The sequence below is a fragment of the Corvus hawaiiensis genome, chromosome 7, assembly GCF_020740725.1.
Source record: "Corvus hawaiiensis isolate bCorHaw1 chromosome 7, bCorHaw1.pri.cur, whole genome shotgun sequence".
Classification (NCBI taxonomy): domain Eukaryota; kingdom Metazoa; phylum Chordata; class Aves; order Passeriformes; family Corvidae; genus Corvus; species Corvus hawaiiensis.
The window spans coordinates 29,727,352-29,748,698 of NC_063219.1; the positions used below are offsets into that span (position 1 = coordinate 29,727,352).

General features: G+C 41.6%; 1 protein-coding gene across 8 annotated transcripts in view; it reads right to left on the reverse strand.

Annotated features, from left to right (window-relative positions):
• Window positions 1–21,347, reverse strand: part of SEMA5B (semaphorin 5B) — a 269,726-nt gene that overhangs the window by 132,793 nt on the left and 115,586 nt on the right. For 6 of the 8 annotated variants that reach the window (XM_048309256.1, XM_048309257.1, XM_048309258.1 and 3 more), the window contains one exon: window positions 1,042–1,247. In XM_048309256.1, coding sequence (XP_048165213.1) covers window positions 1,042–1,195 — 154 coding nt within the window. In that variant the 5' untranslated portion in view covers window positions 1,196–1,247. Of the gene's footprint in view, window positions 1–1,041; window positions 1,248–3,864; window positions 3,877–14,845; window positions 14,865–21,347 lie in introns of those variants that run through there. The other 2 variants (XM_048309260.1, XM_048309261.1) reach the window with 2 other exon arrangements.

Sequence of the window (21,347 nt, forward strand, 5' to 3'; positions counted from 1 at the left end):
AGACAAGAGTTTCCTCCTCTGTGAAGAATAGTAAAGCTCTCTAGAAGAACCCTGAAAGGTCAGCAAGAAAGCCTTTGACTACCTTCTTCCTGGAAACCCTATCTCAAAGGTCACAAAACCACAATTAAATTGCCTTTAGCAAAGAACCTAACTAGAGACACATTGCAAGATACTCAATTGCCTTTAGCAAAGAGTGTAACTGGAGATGCATTGTAAAGCCTTAAATGGGAACCAAAATCGATATTTCAACATTTAGGAGGAAACCATTTTTAGCAAGGAGACTCAGCAGTTGCTGATGCTGGCACACAGAGTTTAACACACTAGTCTGGAGTGAATTTTCAAATAATAATAGTGGTACCAATATAAAGATCTACCTGTTGTGTGGATAAGTGCACACATTATCCAGACAACAATTGAGAAGTACATGCCATGTACCTTCACAGAAAATCTGACTGGGATAAGGACAAGAGAAGTCCCACGCTTCAAAAGAACAGTAAAAGAATTCGCCGTTACAACACAAAGGCCCCCCTCTCACATTCAAGTTAAATGCTCAGATGAAGGCCAGAAAAACTACTAGCACATGTGGCAAATACATAACAAAACCAAACCAAACCAGGAATGCTACAAACAAAAGGGCAGCCACTCCCTGCAATTTTAAATCAACTTACTTATCTTGCACTCAAGCGTGTCCAAACTCTCTATCACATTTCACTTATTAAGTGTCTGGCTCCAGCAAGCCAGGTGCGGCATTAGGGAATCCAGTTAGAGAAAAGGAAACTGAAACACAGTTTCAGCGTAGCACAAGATTACAGGAAGCCTGTAGCAGAGTAGAAAATGGAGATTCTTAGACCAGTAGTTCCAAAACTGCCTGAATTGACTGCTGTGAAACCTCAGAATTAAAACACTGTAAAGCATCAAAGGGAAAACAATTCGTCAGGCCACTTCCCCTGGCTGTGGATCACAGTTGTAAGGAAAAACAACACAGACTAAACCTAAATGGATCATCCTATTGGAATCTGAAACAGGAATAGAAGCTCTTACCTTCAAAAGCAATTGTGGGGTGTTCTTTCCTTACACATTGCTGATGTTCAGCTTCAGTGTATTCAGATACATTCTGTGATGCTGAGAGATGAAAAGCAAGAAGAAAAAGGCTTGGCAATGATAGGGAAATGGCCTTTAATCTTGAAACAATCATGACTGAAGGGCGGCTGCAGATCTAGCTTCCAAGATAGGCCCACGGAGGATACCTGAAATACAAATAATTCCACTTTCAGAAAAGCAAATGCTTATCCAGAGCAAGGAATATGGCAAAGGGTGGAGTTCCCCTTTCCTCCCAAACCCACTCATACATCAGATGATATTCCACAAACAGCACCAAGATAAAATAAAAATAAAAAACCCACCCCAATTTACAACCACAAAGAAGGGAAGTGCACAGCTCCCTAAATATCTGTCTCTGTGTACCCTTGGGGTATGTGTCTTATAAAGCACCTGGTGTGCAATGGCTGGCACTGACAACATAAAATTTCAAATATTCCAGGCATAAATGTGTCCCCAGAATGGACACCTCCCTCCTCAATTTCATAATGTGTCCATGGTAAATTCCATGCTAAATTCAAGAGATTGCTAAGGAAAGGCCATCACCAGTCACCACAAAAACACTCGTGCAATTAACACTGTTCTAACATGGGATTTATTCATCTAACCACTGCTGCTTTAAATGCCTTGAAACAAACCAAGCCAGCATAAAGGTCTTTCCAGGAAAGTGCTAATTGAGGTAACATAAAAATTAGAATAATTTAAAGGGGGAAATGGTGAGAAGTGAGTCAATTGCCTTCACTATTATGAGATGCTAGAGCTCCCAGTCACAAGAGCTGAGGCATAGCTAAAGAGGAGGAGCATTCATTCTCAGGCGAGGAGAGAAGAAAGTCATGCCTTTTCTACGTAAGCATTTTTAACAACAGTAGCAGTAAAGGCACAGCTCTAAAGACTCCCCTGGGCCTACCAGGCCTGAGGCAGAGGATGAAGGATTAATTAGCCCATGCCACAAGCTCCCCAAGATGATGCTGCAGCTTGAGAAAATCTGCATTGCCAAATTTAATCTTACTGATGTGCATATTATATTTTCCTATATAACTTTGTTCAATTATTGCAAACACATGCTTTAAACAAATAGAGTCTCCTACCTTTAAATCTTATCTAGTGATAAAGCTGATTCTGATTAAATTCACACATAATGAGATTTTCGATTCCTGCAGGTGTGATTCATAAAGTTAGTGTAACAGTCAACACCTGCAGTGCCTGATACCCATGTATTTTTTTTTTGGAGTCTCTAAAACCCTTTCAGTGACCTGAAATGGGCAGGCTGATGGCAGGTAACATCAGGCACTGATGCATGACAGGCTCGTGGCATGGAGCGAACTCCAAGATAGAGGACATCAAGGAGCTGGAAGGAGCTTGTAAAGGTCTCTGGGCACCATAAGAGCAATAAGGGACTGCTTACACTAGAAATGGGAGATGGTTTGAAAAAAGGATCCTCTGTTTTATTCTTAACTGTATTTCTCTGTGATTTTAAACGCAGAAAGATGAGTTGCCAGCGCATCCATTCTGCATGTCCTCAGCAGCAGCTCCGTACCTCTGACTGAAAACAGCATTGGCATTCAGGGCTCCAGATAGTTCTAGGGACTTGGTTTCCCAACCAGTGTGAGTGAGACATTACAGCATTTCACATTTTTTCCAGCCCCATATACATGCAGATTTTATGCAGTGATATATAAAATCCCCTTCCAGCTCTCCAAAAGAGGTTCTACAGCACTTTACTACGGAGGGTGGCTGTTTTTAAAAGCACAGCGAATATAATGTTAAATTAAAAAATGGGACTGGCAGAAGGAAGAGATGTGAAATCATTTGACGCTAAGCCCAGCACAGTGTTTAGTCATTAAGCACACGCATACTGCAGGGCGTACACCACTGAGTACTGTGGCACCTCACATGATGGACATGTTGTGCAAGTCACACTGTAATAAAAGTTATTGATGATGAAGCTTCACACTATATTTTCAGCCACTGGTTTAAATGATCCTTTTTTTTCAGTAAAGATCCAGAAATGAAGCATAGCACAGAGATGTGAAGGCCAGAGAGATGCATTCTTTATAGCTTTCGGATACACTTAAAGTCGAAGCCAAACTTTCCTTAGATAGGAGATGGTTGTTGTGGGAAATGCACAAAAAGCAAAAGGACTTTTTCACTGTCAGATATCCTTGCTGGAAACTGGAAAAGACAGTCACAGAAATCTCACTTTATGCATGCTCTACTACTCCCAGTGCAGCCATTACTGGCTAATCTTAGAAAGAAGGTACTAAACTAGACAGACTTCTAGTCTGAGCCAATATGGCCATTTTCATGTACTAATCATCCAAACAATGATCTCAAGCTAGGTGGAAAAAAAAAAAAATCTTTAAACAAAGACACGATAGAGTCCTATGCTCTTCAAGTTTCACACTCATTATAGTCATGAAATGATAAGAAGTTGCATACAGGAAAGCTACATAACATCCCACAGCCTATTCTGTGCCAAAGCAGAGTACATTTACTAGTGTTTTGTCTGGACTAGTTGTAAAATGTGCCAAGTATCTGGATTTCTGCCACTTTCCCTGGGAGATTTTACCACAGTCCAAGAGACTTCAGTGTTCCTTAGAAAGCCATAACCAGTATTTGGGGTAAAGTTCCATCTTCTTTTCCTTATTGTAATAGGGAAACTCAAAGTGTGCATGAAAATAATGGTTTCAAACTTGAAGTGGAAAGTAATTGATGCCATGAAGATTTTTTGCCTTTTCTTTGATACCCCTGTTATACCTTTTTTACAGCTTCTGTATTCCTAGTGCTTTTTGCCTACATTCTTGGACTGGTTTGTCAAGCTAAGAGACTAAACATTTTAGAAGCTTCATAGCTAGGGATCTTTGTGCCCCAGACCCCAAGGTCCTCTCCAGAACACATTCTGTAAACCAAGATAGAACCATCCAGGGGAAGGCTCTTTGGGGAGGGGGGCTCACTTGAGCCTCTCATTGGGGAATTTTTGATTGATATGCTAATTAGTAAAACCTATAATGTTATACCAGATCTTTTGGGGGTGTGCATTGCGGTGGGCATTTCGGTGCATTTGACCTGGACATGTGCACCTAAGGAGCCTTGAAATAAATTCCAAGGTAAAATCCCTTTTCCCCTTCTAATCGTGTTTGACTCTTGATTTGAAGACCAGGAAAAGGCAACATAATAAATGACCAAACCAAGGTGAAAAAGAAACATTATAAAAAACTCGGATCCTTCATCGTGTTCCCTATCTCTTACATCCAATTGCATTCATCCAATGTGTGGCACTCTTGTGTTCTGGAAAGTTGAGGAAAATCAGTGTCATGTGCAGCCCTGAGTTGGTGTCTACTGGAGTCAGAATCAGTGGGTAAATGCCAGCTTGATCAAGGGCAACAGAAATCAGAGCCCTGGAGTTGAACAATATTGAGACAGTGGATAACACTGAAAAATCTTAGTCCTTCAACCTGTCCCTTCCCAGGCTGCCTTGTTTACTTTTTCTCAATATTTTAAGACTCTAACTTAGCAATTCCCAGCTGCTGCAAATTCATTTCCAAAAAGAACCTCACGCTGCTAATATGAAGCAGCGCCATGTGCAAGCACAGGTCAGCTGTGTGCCAAGAGCAAGCTTGTAACTGCCTGGGAGAGTCCAGCAGTTATGAAGTGGTTTAGTGAAATGAAATGTTTTGGTTTTACTGGAGGTGGCCAAATCCAAGCCTCCTATTTTGCCCAAGCTGCAGATTTTCACTGTGAAGCCTGGAGTATGACTAGTGCTTAGGGCCAGTCCCCATCCAGACTGCTAAAACACTGCACATCCCAAGTACAGCCCAGACTAGTGGTGCTTTGCAGTGCTGGAACTTGCCCTGGCCTTAAGACATTTAGATACAGTTAAATGCTATAAAAAGAGCTGTTCTTATTAGACCCTCTGCTCAGAATGGCTTAGGGCTCAAGAAATCAGCTGTCAAGTTTCCAGTGCAGATGAGAGACAAGAGCTTAAATCCCTGGTTAAACTGAAATCTCAGACAGGACATATCATTTCAATTCTTTATTTGCTCATCTTGATGCATCTTTACCACCTTAGCTATTCCCCTCTCTAGCCCAATGCAGACATGTTAAAAAAAGATAAAAATGTCCAAAAATATTACCTGTCCAGGTTTATCTGTCTTGTCCCTCAGGAAAGCCTGTCCTCTGAGTCTCTGCACAGCCCCAAGGGCCAGTGATGGGACATCTTCCTCCCCTTTTCCACTCCACGCAGTGAATCCCTACAGCCCTCTGACAGAAAAAGGTCAATAAATTCAGGCTACACTGGATCTGGTGACATTTGCTCCACAGACAGGTGTTTTGTAGAGCACCACTTCTGCCACTATCCTCTTGTCTCTTAAATCAGGCTTTCTCAGCTCATGGGCCTCCCTGAGTGTAGTGGCAGCGGCAGGGGATGGGCACAGAGCTGCTCCATCTGGGAAAGGTAGGAGGTCTGCACACTCAGAGCATCTCCAAAGCTGAGATTTGCAACCTCAGTGCCCATGTCAGCACAAAACCACTCTGCCTGCCCATCTCTCAGCCAGGACATTCCATGGCAGCCCGAGAGGGACAGGGTATAATTCTGCTTTGCCTTGTGGCTTCACCCCTGTGCAAGGACAGCGTTCAGGGGATCACCCACAGTCCCTCCCTTATTCATTGTCAGGGCATGAGTCTTTTCCAACTCACCCCATTGTTGTATCATTGCAACTCCATTGACTTCACAGGAACTAATCCTGATTTACAGAGGGTAACTCAGATCAGGCCCCTTTTGACTAAAGCTTCGCGTCTGAAAGAAAAATACCTTCAATCAATCTTCAGGGCTTTAAAACAAAGCACACTTTAAAAATGGCTGTACCAGGAATTCATATCCTGCTTTTCTCTGACTGTAACTATCATTTTTTACTTAATAAAATGTGACAGTAAAGTTAAAGGATAAAAGAAAATGCTTCATCTTTCATTTTAAAAGAAAGAGATGCCTTTAAAAAAGACTAAAAAAGGAACCTCCTGCAAAAGCTTTTATTCTTCTGTTCAGGATCTTTTGTGATTGCCACAGTTATGGTTTTATTAGACTGCGATAGCAGAGGGAAGAAGAGCAATGGAAAGATGTGGACATTAAAGTATTCAAAAAAGAATAAATGAAATAAATATAAACATTGTAAAGCAAGACAGCTCAGAAATGTGGCTATGACAGGCTGGCACAGGCAGCTCTGCCCTAGAAAAGAGAGCTCCAAGGCCAACAAAACTATGGTCCTTTATTCATCCGATGCTCCTCGCCCTTCCCTCCCTCTCCAGCTGGAATCCATCCCACCCAACAGGCTCCAAGGGCCATTCCACACTATCAAAGAAAAAGCACAGCTTTTCCCTCTGCCCCTAGCCACATCCACACACTCAGCTGTGCCCATGCTGGGGACATGGATCTGTCTTACAGCCAAAACATGGCACGCTGCACTTGCATGTCCAGAGGTCAAATCTCATATGCACTGTTAGACTGGACTTGTGGATGCTGAGCTCTCCTCATTTATTTACTTGTGAGGCAAATCTGTGGAAATGGTCAAACTATGGTTGAGATGAGAATCTTGTTTTGCTTTAATTAAATCACCCTACAGTCTTCTGAAGAATCAGTGAGCTCACTTTGGATTTCATAATGGTTTATATGCCACAGCTCTTGCTCTGGTTGTCACCAGGCTCCTGTGTACCCATCTTGTTCAGGGCTTCCCATGGCCTCAACTGCAACATCATCTATGAGTCTCAGACTGAACTCGGTCTCACAACACCCCAGGAAGACAAACCCCCATTTTCATACATACAATTCAAGGGTTATCTTCAAAAAACCCTGCAATTCAGCAGCAGGGTGCATCACAAGTGTGTGCAGGCAATATGCTGTCTTGTGGCAGAGCAAAAGCTTGAGCTCCATGCTGACCCTTCTCACAGCTCCTGCTTCACACAGTCTGCAGGGCACTACCTGCAGTATCATACTAGGCTTTGTATCAGGAATGAAACAACCAAGATTTTTCAACACGGGTCAATTTATTGAAACCCTTCTGTTATCTAGATCTGTATAAATAATTCAGGTAACTCTTTGCAAGGGAGAAATCAGTTTTTCCAATATATGATTTGGTTCATGCTCATGAAGCCTGTAGTGGAGCTGAATAGTAATAGTCTATACTTTGATGCTCCTAGGATTATATCCCACAAAAGACTGACAGTGCACTTAGGGGCACTTTACTTCTAGGGCTCCTGATTGCTGATCAAAGCCACCCAGGACTGGTCAAGGTCCCAAACCAAGCCCACAAAAAGTACAATGGGATACTTTGATTCAGAACAGGTAACAGAGACAAAACTCTTAATAATGGTTTAGTACAAAATGAATTGGTTGGTGTCAGACCTCTTCTCTGTGGACTGGTGTAGGCCCTCAATAAGCCATCAGTCACCACTTGGTTACTTGGCCTTCGTAGTGCAGTCCATTGCCACAAGTTCCTGGAAACAGAACTGTTTCCTCACCTGTAGAGGAAGCCCTCCAGAACAGGACCCTATTATAGAAAGCTTCCATTAAATAAAGCTGATTCAACAATAAAATCTGTGTAACAGTGCAAAATATACTCTACCTCTGGGTTCCTGCCAAATCCAGTGGGCATAAATAAATACCTGCTCTGCTGACACTCAGACTTGCTTTTGAGTAGTGCTAACCTGACCACACATTGAGTGTGTCCCCAAGTGCTTCGTGAGGCTCCCCAGAGAGCTCTAGATCTTTTTTTTTACTGGCCACACTTAATATAAAGACATGAGAGGTTTTGTTAGCACTTGTTTGGGGTATGAATTTAGCACTTGTGAAAAGGTGCCTTGGAGTCTGAAGTCTTCTGTTTATTCAAAGATTGTATTTGGCAATGAAGGCTCACACTCATTTATCTCCCTGGCGGTATGCTGCCACTGTTTTCTACAAAAGTGCCTATATGGGGGGATGGAAATATCTTCTATTTACTGTTCACAGAATGGCCTTTCTGAGAGATATCAAAGTTTCGTCAAAGAATTACCAAATTTTTTGGTAATTCCCGGACCTGACTGTGGAATTATTTTTATGTGTTCCATCTGTGAAACACAGAGATGAATGCAAAGTCTAACTCAACAACAGAATGTAATGGATGCTATGGTACTTAGCACAACTGTAGTTCAGACACAACATTTACTGGAGCTCCTGACTCCCAGTCAGAATCTCTGATGTTCAATCAAAAAGAGGAAGAGTGTAACCCAAGTGTAGCCCAAGAGAGGAGCCCCCCCAGGGCTCATGGGACAGCAGCAACAGCAGGAATAACTATTCCAGAGGCCCTGCCTGTAGCAGGGGAGTGTGCAAGGGCTCAGCACCCCTTGCAGTGCAGTCACCTTTCTCACTGAACATGTGATTTGGAATCCTCTGCATGGGGGCTGCAAACCCAAGGTGACAGATGTGCTGCTTACCTGCAGATCAGCTACATAACACGAGTACAGCAGATTCAGCATCACACTTACTGCAAATCGTCACCTGGCTGCAAGAGCTCTTTCTGGCTTGAGGTTTGGTACTCAACCCATGGACTGATGCCTTAAGCCTGTAGCTGTCATAGAAACACCAATACAGCAGCTTTTCTTCAAGTTGCTTCCCTGCACAATGTAGTTTGTAAATGCACGAATTAGCAGAGCCACAGTCCCCAAGACTACACTGCACAGCCAATGTCATTCCAACACACTCTTGTCCTTGACAGTCTGGAGACAATCCCCTATTTGCAAAGATTTCCAGATATGTGGTGCTCCTGCTCACACATCTTCTCACTGCAGCTGTGATGCTACAACTCTGGAAACTGAGGCAGGACACAGATTTGTGACTCAGTCATTAGTACCTGCAGCCAGTTTTAGACAGAGACAGGAAGAAGAATAAATTCCTTCTGACTTTTCAAAATGCTTTTGGTATGGCGTTGTCTTCTGTCTCTCTCTCAGTTTAATATAAAAACCATAAGCGTTCTTGAATTTTTGACTTACTAGAGTATTAAACATTGTTTTACTGACACTACTTTTTTAATTCAACTCTAATTAGAGGGTCAATTGCAGACATCCCATGGGATGTTTAGCAAGGAAGTTAGTGACAATAGTTCTAAATTATATTAGACCTAATACAGGTTCGTAACTTGCCAAGTTTCTCTCTTCAACACTATGACAGCAATCCAGGGATAAGTGCAGTCCCCAGATTGTGCCACGCAGATAAGCAATCCTGATAAACTATGTAGCAGTCACTGTGGTGTTCCTGTGTCCAGAGAGCTGGGAAAACAACAGAAATATGAAATTTCTAAAAAACCAGACCACTTAATTCTCCTCTGACCTGAAGCAATCCCACAAATCAAGTCTCCAGAAGACAAACACCAAGCCATGAAATCATTACACCAACGAACCTCCTTGCCTGAGAGTCAGCCTCAGCGTATGGGCTGAACTTTCCCAGAGGCTTGTTTTTCCTCTTTAAAACCTCTGGCACTACCTCCAGCTTCTGCCACCTGCTCCTTTCTACTCTATCCAACAAATCCTCTTGCATCACTGACAGCCCCAATGCCAGGGTCAAAGACAGTTGTTGCACACTGTAAACCCAACTCATCCCTCCCAGCAGCTCCTTCCTCCACTGCTACACTGGAAAAACAGGATGAGAAGAATTTTTCTTTTAATGCTTGCCCATGTGGGAGAGAAAAACCAGAGCTTGTTTGTTTTGTCAAAGATTTGTGATTACCCAGTGCCACATAACACATACTCATGGTTTAATTGTAACTCTAGAAGAGGCATAAAGCATCCCTGTAGCACAACTCCAAGTTTCAGCCTGCTTGAAAACAAGAATATGTTTCGCTGCATTGTCTTCCTGGCACAGCACAGCATCATTTATCATATGGAAAACTCTGGCTAGAAAGCATTCAGCCAGCCTATATATGCCCCAAATCTGAAGAGACAAAATAATAACTGTCAGCCAGACTCTTTTTTCTCCTGCCGTGCTCAGCTTTTCTCATACTTCTTGTAACAGCAGGTACGTGTTGAGCTCTGTTAACTGTTCCCCTCATTGGAGCAGCGGGGCTGCTTTGGTCTGCCCCGACTCTTGCACTGTACTTGGGATTCTCTAAAGTAGGACTGCTCTTCCCAGATCCTCCTGGCTGCAGGGCAGCACTGAAGGGAAGCAGTGCAGAACTACACAGCTCACAAGTGACAGATTATTACCGACTGCTGTGCATAAACAAAATGGGACTGATTCCTCATCTCCTGAAAACAACAGTGACATCAATTTTCCCACAGAAAATATACGGTGTTCAACAGTTTCTGAAAAGACAGAGCTGAATTTCCCCCTCCATCCACACATGCTATGCAACTTCTCTGATACCAGGAGCATGGTACTGTGTTACCTGCTAACTGAAGCTTGCCAGCCTCAGAACACAGGCATTACTATGCTGGGTCATGGAGCTTTTCTCAAAAAGAGTATTTAGGCAAAGGCAAAGTCAAGCAGGACTGCTGACCTTTAAAAAGGCCTTGGCTGCTTTCTTTTAATGAACTGTGGTTGTAATTTTCTCTGCCAGAAGATTTACTTTAACTAAACACTACAGAGTCCCCATCCTGTAAGGGGACTCCCTAAATTCCCAAAAACATCATGGTGATCCAGGATTTAATGAAAATCCGGTGATCTCCAACTTAGCTAAGAAATTCCATTCTGGAACAGAAGGGGAGAATATCCGAGAGTGAAAGCTGGGATCCTCCTCTACACTTATGTTTTTGACAGTCAGATGTCCAGCCAAAACTGGACATTTGAATATTTTCCCACCAGCCTGCCAGAGGACACCCCAGCCCTGGGCTGTCAGCTCTTTGCCTCAGAAATACTTTAAAATACCCAAACAATCCCTCAGACAGAAATCTTGTCATCGTCTTCCAGGAGGCAGGGTCTGAGCAAGCACTTGGGAGCTGATATAATTTTAATACACTCTGATGCCAGCCTTTCTAGAGAAGATGAATTATTTGTAATGAATTCCAATCACATGGTGCTCCAGCCCCCACACCTTCATCCTGCATATATAACCAAATTAGTTTAGGAGATGTAAGTTATTCAGGGACTTAGCTGTTCAGTCTGGTCTTGGAGGATTTGCTCTCATTATGGCTTTTATGCAAATTCTGTCCTCCAAATCTCTTCTGAATCAATTATTACTAGATTAATTTAAACATGTCCACCTGGGGTGCCTGTATATCATGTGCCTCATGTTAAAAAGTAAAAAGGATGATAATGAATTCAGGAGGTGACTGAAACAGATTCCTGCTTTGTGGAAATGTGACCTTTTTGAATAATGTCATAAAAGAAAGAAGTTCCTTCAAGAAACATGGCAGATAGGGTCATTCATTGGATCAGCTGGGCTTTCAATCACTCTTTGGAAATTAGCATGATACAATAAAAAATTAATAAGAAATTTAAAAAAATATCACTTTAATGCTCCAGACTATTAAAGTCTTTGATGGACTACTAATTGAAATGTAATGCTTAATTTTAAGCAATGCCATTTTATTAATGGTAAAAACTTGAATTAATGTCATTAACCAATGTTAATATTACAAATCCCCTGAGGGATAACAAAGCAATTATGTTATTCACAGAACTGAAAGGGGAAAAAGATGTAATCTGTACATGACTGCACTAAGGCAGAAGAGACTGCTTCCATCTGCATTTCCTCTGCTGAGAAAGGGGGTTTGTTTGGTTTTTTTTGAGCAAAGAGGAGGGAGAGGAAGAGAAGAATTTGTGCTAAGTTAATTACTGCTGATTTTCAGGCACTTAATAGCTAAGAAATTATTCTGTTACTCAAACACCATACTGTGGGGACCCTGGAAAAATAATTTGGGAATGAGAAATTGATTACAAACCCTCCTTCTTGGAGGTCTCCCCTGTGTGTGCTTGGATCTTAACACATGCACTAACAGCCTTCACCTGATGGAAAAGCCTGATGCAAATATATGGCCCCACACCTGGCAGCAAATGGCTTTATGAAGCTGTGCTGGTTTGCATCTGCCAGGGATCACCAAGGAGAACACCTTCTGCAGTACTGAGTGCCCTCAAGTTCATGTAAGGGCAGGTGCTTTTATTTTAATAGTTTAGCAAGTTCAGCATCTTGTCAGATCCACTGCTCATACAGCGGGGGAGATGGGGTTAGACTTAATTAAAGAACCAAAACCAATACTCTTGCTAACTGGCAGAAGTCACATTGCCCAGAGGGAATAAGAACTTTGTATGGTGCTGGTATAATACTGCTTTTGCTCCAGAATAACCATGTTTGACATAACCCCTGATTAACTATTTTTTTATTGTCTGGCTGATAATTCAGAGACAATGGGGAGATTCAGCAAGCCAGAGCATGAACAATTCCTCAAGGAGCTACAAACCTTTTTATTGCTAAAAATCCCAAAGGCTTTTGCTTTTTATTTACAAAAAGTGAAAGTACTGCAATGCACCCAACACACCATTGTCAAAATCCAAATGCCTCTTTCAGTGTGCACCTTTGAAGGCAACCACTCAAATGTGTCACAAATTCACAAACAGTATTAATCCATGGGAAGAGATGCAACAATTAATTTCCTCTGTTGCGTGTGACATGACAATGTTCTGGTGTAAACCAGCACTGAGGATGCCCAGGAGATTCTTCTGAGCCTGTCCTGCCAAGCACTTTTTAAAAATTAGGTTTCTTAGCAAAAAAAGAAAAACATTGACACTAATTACTTACCAGACTTCCTATTTATGTTGCACAGGGTGTGAAACTTCAATACCAACTCAAAATAAATCAACTGAAAAAAGACTAAGGCTATCAGGGGAGTGAGAATCTATGCCTAAACTTGGATGGATATGTAACAGGGATTCATAGTTGGTAGCTGGGACCAGGATGTCTGTCTTTGTAGCCCAAGCACAGAACACCCAGGTGCCTCTTTATGCTTCCATTCAGGATATAGATACAGCTGTAAAACACAATGAGATTTGGGAACTTTACTTAAATTGATATATTACCTAGCAATCATATGATAAATGGCAGAACAAGCAAGAGGAAGAATTACTGCAAGGTTTCTACTCTGCTTACCAATGAGGTCCTGCACGTGCCAGGCTTCAGTCTGTGGAGCCAGTTATGCTCAACAGCATGATACCTTTTCTCCTGCAAATTTGAAAATCATTGCATTTTCATCTCCCAGTAATGGCTCTTCTCTTACGTCTTGTCTCCCCCATCTCCTCAAAGAACAACATCAAACCTCCTGTGTAATATCTCCATTCTGTCACTCTTCCATTTTCTCTTCCAACTCCCCACTCCCAATTTGAAAATGAGGGAGGGGAAGCCAGTGAAGACACCAAGGTCAAGGCAGAGTGAGACAAAGTCAAATTCATGCAATCATTTAACACCACACACCACCAGACCATTACAGAGACACGAGACGTTATGGATTGCAGCTTAATAGATCGCAATAGAGGATGATGGGGGAGAGGAGAAGAGAGAAATGTTCCTTCTGGGCTGAGACTTGCTGATTAAAGTGCACAAGTGGGCAGGGGACAGCATTTGTGTTCATAAAGCTGAGTCTTACCTCTCGATATTAATGGATACACCATTGTCACCAGACGCAATGCTTTGTTATTGCGTGATTAATTGAAAGTCACACGCAATGACATATTACAGGCAGGATAAAGCTGTCACTGGAAAGCAATTCTTCACAGTAATTCCTGCCAGTCTCTACAGTCTGAAATTGCATACCTCGTTACAGACGACCCCTCAAGCACAAATGCATTACATATCTTTATATAAATAACAGTGACTAACAACGGCAGTCTGAGGTAATCTCTGTGGGATATGAAATTGGGAAAAAGGTAAGGCAGAGAAATTGCCTTCAAATATTAGTAAGCTTGTCTGTGCTAATCCCCATCAAATGAACCACTTCTCTTTTCCTCTAAAATAAAAATTGTTCCTGCTAGAGACACAGAAAGTATGATAAAAGGACATGTTGTGGCATAAATGACAACTAGAAGCCTTACTTCTTCAAAAGGCCACTAGTTCTAAATCTTAAAAACTTATCTTGATCAAGACTAATTAAACTTCAACACAGTCGTTTTATCACTTACTTAAGTCAGTAAGTATCAGTAACTGGTCCAGCTCACTTTTTTAAAGCCACCATATCAAAGACTATTTTACATTTCTTTTGGCAGCAGGAAGAAGATATCAAATCATTAATTTTCTCCTCACATTTTATTTCAGTCAAAATCACTGCATGCAAAATACAATGTGGAATAAAAAAATCTACATTGCTCAAGGGAAAGGACACAGCTCAGGGGAATACAGGTGCCCAGGAAAAACAGTTTGTGTCACTTACACTCTGAGTATGATAAATGCCCGGCTGAGCTACCAGGAATGGCACACAGTTACCTCATCTCCAGCTGGCATTTAGCACTCCATTTCCCACACCATTGGATAATGGTCAGATCTGCTGCAGTGCTCTTTTTTCCTGTCTGATTGGAGCCAATACCCCACAACTGAAGTGAGCAATATTTTAAAGACTCACCATGAGATAGGGTGGCATCATCCAAAACCAACAGTACCTTCTCTTTGGCAGCCTCTCCATTAAAGAGTTCCATTTCACACCACCACTGAGACACTGTTTTAAGCCATTTCAAGCTCACCCACTTGGACTTTCTATTACCAACCCCTTGTAAACTAAGGAAAAGTGATGCAAAGGTCTTTACCTGCTTGGAAGATGTTCTCTATCTCCTCAGAAGACAGTCTATTGCAGGCTCTTGTAAATCTGCCACTGACAGGAGCCAAGAGAAATGGGGACAGGAAAGCACAAAGCCTGGGCTGTCCTGTGTCCTGGAGGCAAACAGCAATCTCTGTCTTCACCTAACCCAACCAGAGCCCTGCAAGAGAGTAAATCTGTGTCCACTGGCCTTTTTAACAGCCCCTTAATGACCGTTAACTTTTTTCAGCCAGCCATTGATTCTAATGGCATGTGCATTCACACACAATAATACCTCAGACGGCCTTCATTAATTTACCATGCATAATTTCTCTGAAAGCTTTTGCCAATAGAATACCCCTAAACTGACTCACTAACTCATGAAGATAAAGCACTTTCTGTGTGAAACCATTATGCAGATGCACAGCATTTTCCTCAAATAAGTTAAAAAGTAGGTATTGTTCAGTGTCTACCCATTTTTTGGACACAGCAAAGTACCAGGGATTGAAAATGTAAAGCTGCTGCTGGAGTATCCGGTGTGACAATGAATACGTAAGATACTCCAGGCTGAAGAAAGAATAACAAGAAAAAAGGCAAATTATATGAAAAAGCCTTTCTGCTGTGAAGTTCCTGAAATCTCTTACAAATTTCAACAATGGGAAGTCCTAAAAGTGAAAGGCTGTTAAAATACCAAAGGAAAATGCAGCAATATAGATATTCACAAGCCTAGGTCCATTCATCCAGAGAAAGGGTGGGGAAAGATCCAGCAAAGGGAGCATATTTGAAACAAACCATCCCAGAGAACAAGGGTTTAGAGCTGTCAGGAGCTACAGTGCTGCTGTTAGCCTTGCAGTAAATTATGGAGCTGTCAGCATTTTCCCATTATAAATCTCTCAAGCCTCCTCTTACGTACACTGATGTAAGATTCAGACCTCAGTCCCATGGTGGCAATGATACTGCAGACAAAAGCATCACAGACCTCCTCTGGAGGTATAAGACCCATAAATATAACCTGTGGTCTTACAAACTCTACAAGATGTTGGTTGTAGGAAATAAATAAAAGGTCATTGTTTTTTGTTGGTTGTTTTGGGTTTAATTACAATTAGTTTGTCTTTAAACAAAGTCAGAGGATGAGAAGTGAAGAGCTGATTGAAAAGGTGATCAGGAATAGGCTCCTCTTTTACACTACACTCAAGTCTTTTATCAACTTGCAAGTCTCTCATCCCTTTCCGAAGGATTGATCACAGAGCCCATGAACGCTGTGACTCCACTTCCAAGGTTGTAGGTGCTGTCCTGACTTATGTAAAGAACCACCTTCCATAGACAGCCACTTGTGATGCCCTGTAATATTAAATGTGGAGGTAAAATAAAGATTAAAATAAAATTAGATCTGAAAATTTAACCTGTCTCAAATTCATGAGTCGTGGGACTCAGGGTTTTGGTTTCTCATCAATGAGCAGCAAACCACTTGCAGGCAGCTCAGAAGCCATGGAGAAGGTGGATTAAGAGCAGAGGTCTTCAAAAATTCTCCAGTAAAAGAAAGCCTTGCATTTTCAAGAAATGGGATTTTTTGTTGTTATTTCAGAATATAGACTGCAAAAGAGGCCACATGTACTTCAGTGCAAAGAAAAAAAAAAAAGATAATGAAGACTGGCAGTATATGTGGGGGAATATGCTCAATGTAGATACATTTTTAAGTGAAAACCACCAGAAGGATTTTGGCAACACGGATTTAGTACAAAGGATGTAAGCCATTATCAGCATAAAGGTAATGAAATCTAAGGGAAAACACCATTTCCTGGGGTTAGTATTGTTAAAGACCATTAATATTGCCACTAATTGCACATGCTTAACTACAGCTCTGCCTGGAACTGTAACAACACAACATGCCAATGAACTGTCTAGGGAGTAACAGATTGCTTCAAAAGTCCCTAAATATGTGTTTACAGATGATATGGAGAAAAGCGATTTACACACCTGAAGAATCACAGAATCATCAGGTTGGAAGAGACCTCCAAGATTACAGAGTCCAGCCAAAGCCCTAACAGTGCCTCAAGTAAACCATGGCACTGAGTGCCACATCCAACCTTTTTTTAAACACACCCAGGGATGGTGACTCCACCACCTCCTTTGGCAGATGATTCTAGTACTTTATCACTCTTTCAGTAAAGACCTTTTCCTAGAGGAGTATCTCCCCTCTCCCCTCCTTATTTTTTTGTACATTTACCTTGCTCCAAACACCAAGCTCTTCCTCCATGCTCTTGAGGCCAGCCCACGATGCTGAGCCTGACCTGTCAAACCAGGCAGCCTTGGGCAGGGGCTACAGCTCTCCAGTTACTTAAGGGCCAGGAGTAAATCTCAGCACCACATACATGCCTGTACTAGGCACCAAGCAGTGCATATGCTGGAGGATTTGGGACTGCTCTAGATAAAGTAATGACTCAAACACAAGGCAGGAGACACTCGAGGCTCCCAGTGCGTGCGACAGCCCGGCAGAGTTACAGCCGCCCCCAGCCCTCCATTCAGCAGGAATAGCAAATCACTCCTCACGTTCCGCTAACCCTTTAACAGTGTTTCCATACAGTGCCATCCTTTGCTCTTGGCTTGTGTATTATAGGAAAAAAAGTAGGACAATAATTCACTTCTTAATTCCTGATTTTTGCATTTTTTTAAACTGTATAGGCTTTTTAACCAAAATCTTGCAGTGTATCTGCTTATAAAGTAACCAGCATAGCACTCTGCTTCAGAGAGAATATATAACAGCAGAATAAAATTCTATCCATATGTCCGAAGTACAAGAGGTTCACAGTAGAGCTGGCAAATGGTGTAATTAATCCTGACTGCATTTCAGCAAAGACAAATCTAGAAATAATGTACAATTTCTCTCTTCGTGAATTACCACTTGAGAAAACTCCCTGCCTGTATCATATATACCCAAAGCAATTTTTGCAGACTGTTTACAATAAATCAAATTTGGGACAGTGCTTGACTGATGAAATTTCAAACACCATCTCTTTATTCTTTGGGTGCTCCTTTTATAATGTCAAGTTAACAGAAAAAACACAGCGGATATACAGACGCCAGACACATTCAAAGGTTTCCATCTGAGCTTTAATTACTATCACAGTTGCCTGACTAAATTGAATACGTTCCTCCTCCTCCTAAGGGCTTTGCCTTGTATCTGATTTAGCTTACTTTGCCTTGATGAACAAAATCTGGTATAATCATTTTCTATGATGCCCCAGAGGAGCATCATTCCATGTATAAACCTGCTGCCCCATAAGTCAGTTTTTTACATTTCTCTCTTCAGACATTATCCTGAACTGTACTGAGATTTTTTTTTCTTTTTTTTCCTTCAGGAAATTATTTTGGAAAAGTCCTAAAGCAGATCTTCTCCAAAAGCCACATTTAGATTACACTAAGTCACTCCTGTTATTGTAAGATTAACAAAGAGGCAACAGTGTCTAAACCACTTCTTCCAAATGCAGAAGACAAACAAACCCCCCTTTCTCCCTCTCCACATAGCATCACCTGTTCCTGACCCCGCTGACCAGTTCATTATTGCTTTCAGATGGTAATTAGTGAGGCCAGGCAGCCTGAGCTTTGCCATTTCTCCTGACCTGTTAGGCTTGGCCTCCCTCAGTTATTATCAGTGTCTTTCTCTAGGTGTTCTCAGAGAGCAGGAAAGTGTGTGCCATCTGGTTTAGCTCTCCTGATTTGAACGGTTAAACAAAAACACATAACATCATCACAAAAATGCCATTGTTAGGGTTCTGCAGCAAGCTCTGAACCCTTTATAATTAACTGCAGACCTACTTGTTGGTTTCCAATAAGGTCATTCTTTCAGTAATCAGAGGTGGTCCCAGGAGGTAGTACATAAATAGCCTATATTGAAGCCTAAATTAGGCTAACTCAGAACTTCCTGTACTCCTCACTGCAAATAAAGCAAATATTTACAGACTCTTGCAATCTTTGAGGTTCCTACCTAGGAATTAGCATCAGAGCAGCTCTTCTTGCTCATGGTAAATCAGAACCTAGCAAATGTCCCAAAGCTCAGATTCCTCAGGGTATTATTTTTATTAGAAACTCCTCTCACCACTCATTAGATATATAAAATAAAATAAAATAAAATAAAATAAAATAAAATAAAATAAAATAATTCAAAAGGGAGATGAAAACAGACTTTGAAGGAAAACATTGCTCTGTTTAATTCTTGCTAAGTCCTATTGCTACAGACTTGGAACATCTGGCTTCTGTTCTGGGCTCTGCCACCGACTCTCTCTGTGGCCTCAGGCAAGTCCTTTCAGCTCTAAGTCTCCATTTTTTCTTTCTTTTCAAACAATTAAGAGTTTTCCTTAATTTTCCCTTTTGCTTTCTGTCTTGACCATCCGGAGCCATGCATAACTTTAAAGAAGGCAAGTAACAACATCTTGTCACTGGATGCATCAAATAAGTAGACACTTCTCTGAAGGATGGAGGCACTGGCCTGTAAACACTTCAGGGTAAAGACCATCTCCTAACATTTGTGAACTCTTCTGGTTTTTAGAGTATTTAGAAAAGGCTAATGTTATTCTGTAGGAGTTTCTGGAAACAGCTGGCTGAGTTTCTGCTGGAATCATCACTTTAAACACTGTTGGGATGTCATTGTTTTATTCAGAGGTGTCAGAACGCCTAGAGCTTTGGCCAGCCATCTTCTCTCATTAGTAATTTTCACACAAGTCTAAATAAATGTGTTTGTACTGTGCCCAATGTAATGCAGCTCCTGTGTGCCACATTAACACAGCTAATAAATAAAAAAACCTATTCATGATATTCTTACAACAAGCCAGCAGTAGAAAATGGCCACTCATCAGGGAAGTGGGAAGCATTAGTGGCTGGGGTGGATGGTGTTAGCAAACAGGCTCCAGCTGGAAGAGTAAGCAACTTTATCAATTATTTTCAATAGCAAACTGCATTTCCTTGCCCCTCTACCCCCTCATAGAGAAGGTCTGGTGAAAAGCATGGTACCCATTTATCCTTAGCGAGCTCTTGAGCCAGCAAGCCTCTTTGTTACATTTTGGCCTGGAAACTGAGGTCTGAATGATCAATGCTGTTCGGCTGCTGCCTCTACACAGTGCAGGAAGAATGATACCAACGGGCAGTGAAGAATACTCCTTCCTCAATAGCTGCCACCAACATGCTAGATGCTTTTCAAACACACAATATCCAGTCTAAAACTGCTGTCAAAGAGCTCTCAGGCACCACTGGAACACAAAATTAATACACAGGGGAACGTCTCAGTGAATAAATCAGTGGAACTCCATGCCTTGGGTCTGGACTGCACTCAGCTGCGGTGCAGCTTCTTTACATCTCCTTATCACTATTCATCCATCTTACCCGGAATGATAAAATGATCTCATTTCACAAGAAAGTGTTTTAAGAACAGAGACTTGACTTTGGAGCCAAACATAATTAATTATCATAACATGTATACTCATTTTCCCCCAGAAAAATAGAATTTCAGACTAATCAGATTATTTATTTCTTCCAAGTAGCATGGTTAATGGTTTTCCCATTTCACAGAATAAACATATTTGAACAAGCATTCCAGAACCACAGAATCCCACTGAACTCCCTCCAGTCCGTGGACTTACAGAGCAAAGGTTCCATCTCCTTCAGCCAGGAAACTAGCTCCTGTCCTTCTAGGACTGGGTGCTACCAATACAAATAGTCCCATACCATCTTACTCAGAGGCACTGAGTCTTTGATAGAAGCAATTTCATGAACAGTCTGCAGAAACGCCTCCTCTCTGCAGTCCCAGTTCACAGCTCTTTATTTCCACTGCCTTTTTCTTCGCCTCTATTTTTCCTCAGATGAGCCCAGCTCCCAGGCTCAGGCAATTACATTTTCTCCAGAGCAATGAAGCTAATGTTACTCCCAACAAAGCTCGAGAGAGCTACAACAATAATCATGACCAAGACCCCTTGCCTATGAAGACACTTGACAAAGGAGAAAGATGATACCTTCCTAACCACCAGGCTTGCAAAAATCAAAAACAAGAAATCATTTGCCTGTGCTCATAAAAGATAATACTTTGCTGTGATTTTAAAAAGCAAGCTACTGAAACCTAGGAGTGCTAAAGGAAAAGCAGCCTTCTATGAATCCTGGGTAGTTCACTATGAAGATGACAGTTGCCCTAGAAACCTCATAAACTGGAGTGGCAGATAACTGAAGTAGATGAGATCTGTCAGAAAAAGTTTGGCACCATCAAACCAATGCTTTGAAAGCATAAAAATGACTAATTGTCTGTGTTTTCTTTGCCACATCAGACAAAAGGCTTTCCTGGCAGTGAGGGACAGCTTTCTGAGCTGTGTTTTGCTATTCACTCATCTGCTTAAATTTTGAGTGTAGGATTTAAAGCTTGTTTTTAAAAAATTAAAAGCTTATTTTATTCAAATGAAAGCTAAGTAAGTAATGGGTTTGTGTTCTTTCCCCTTCTCTTCCAACGACCTGAGTTCAGATAACCTGAAAAA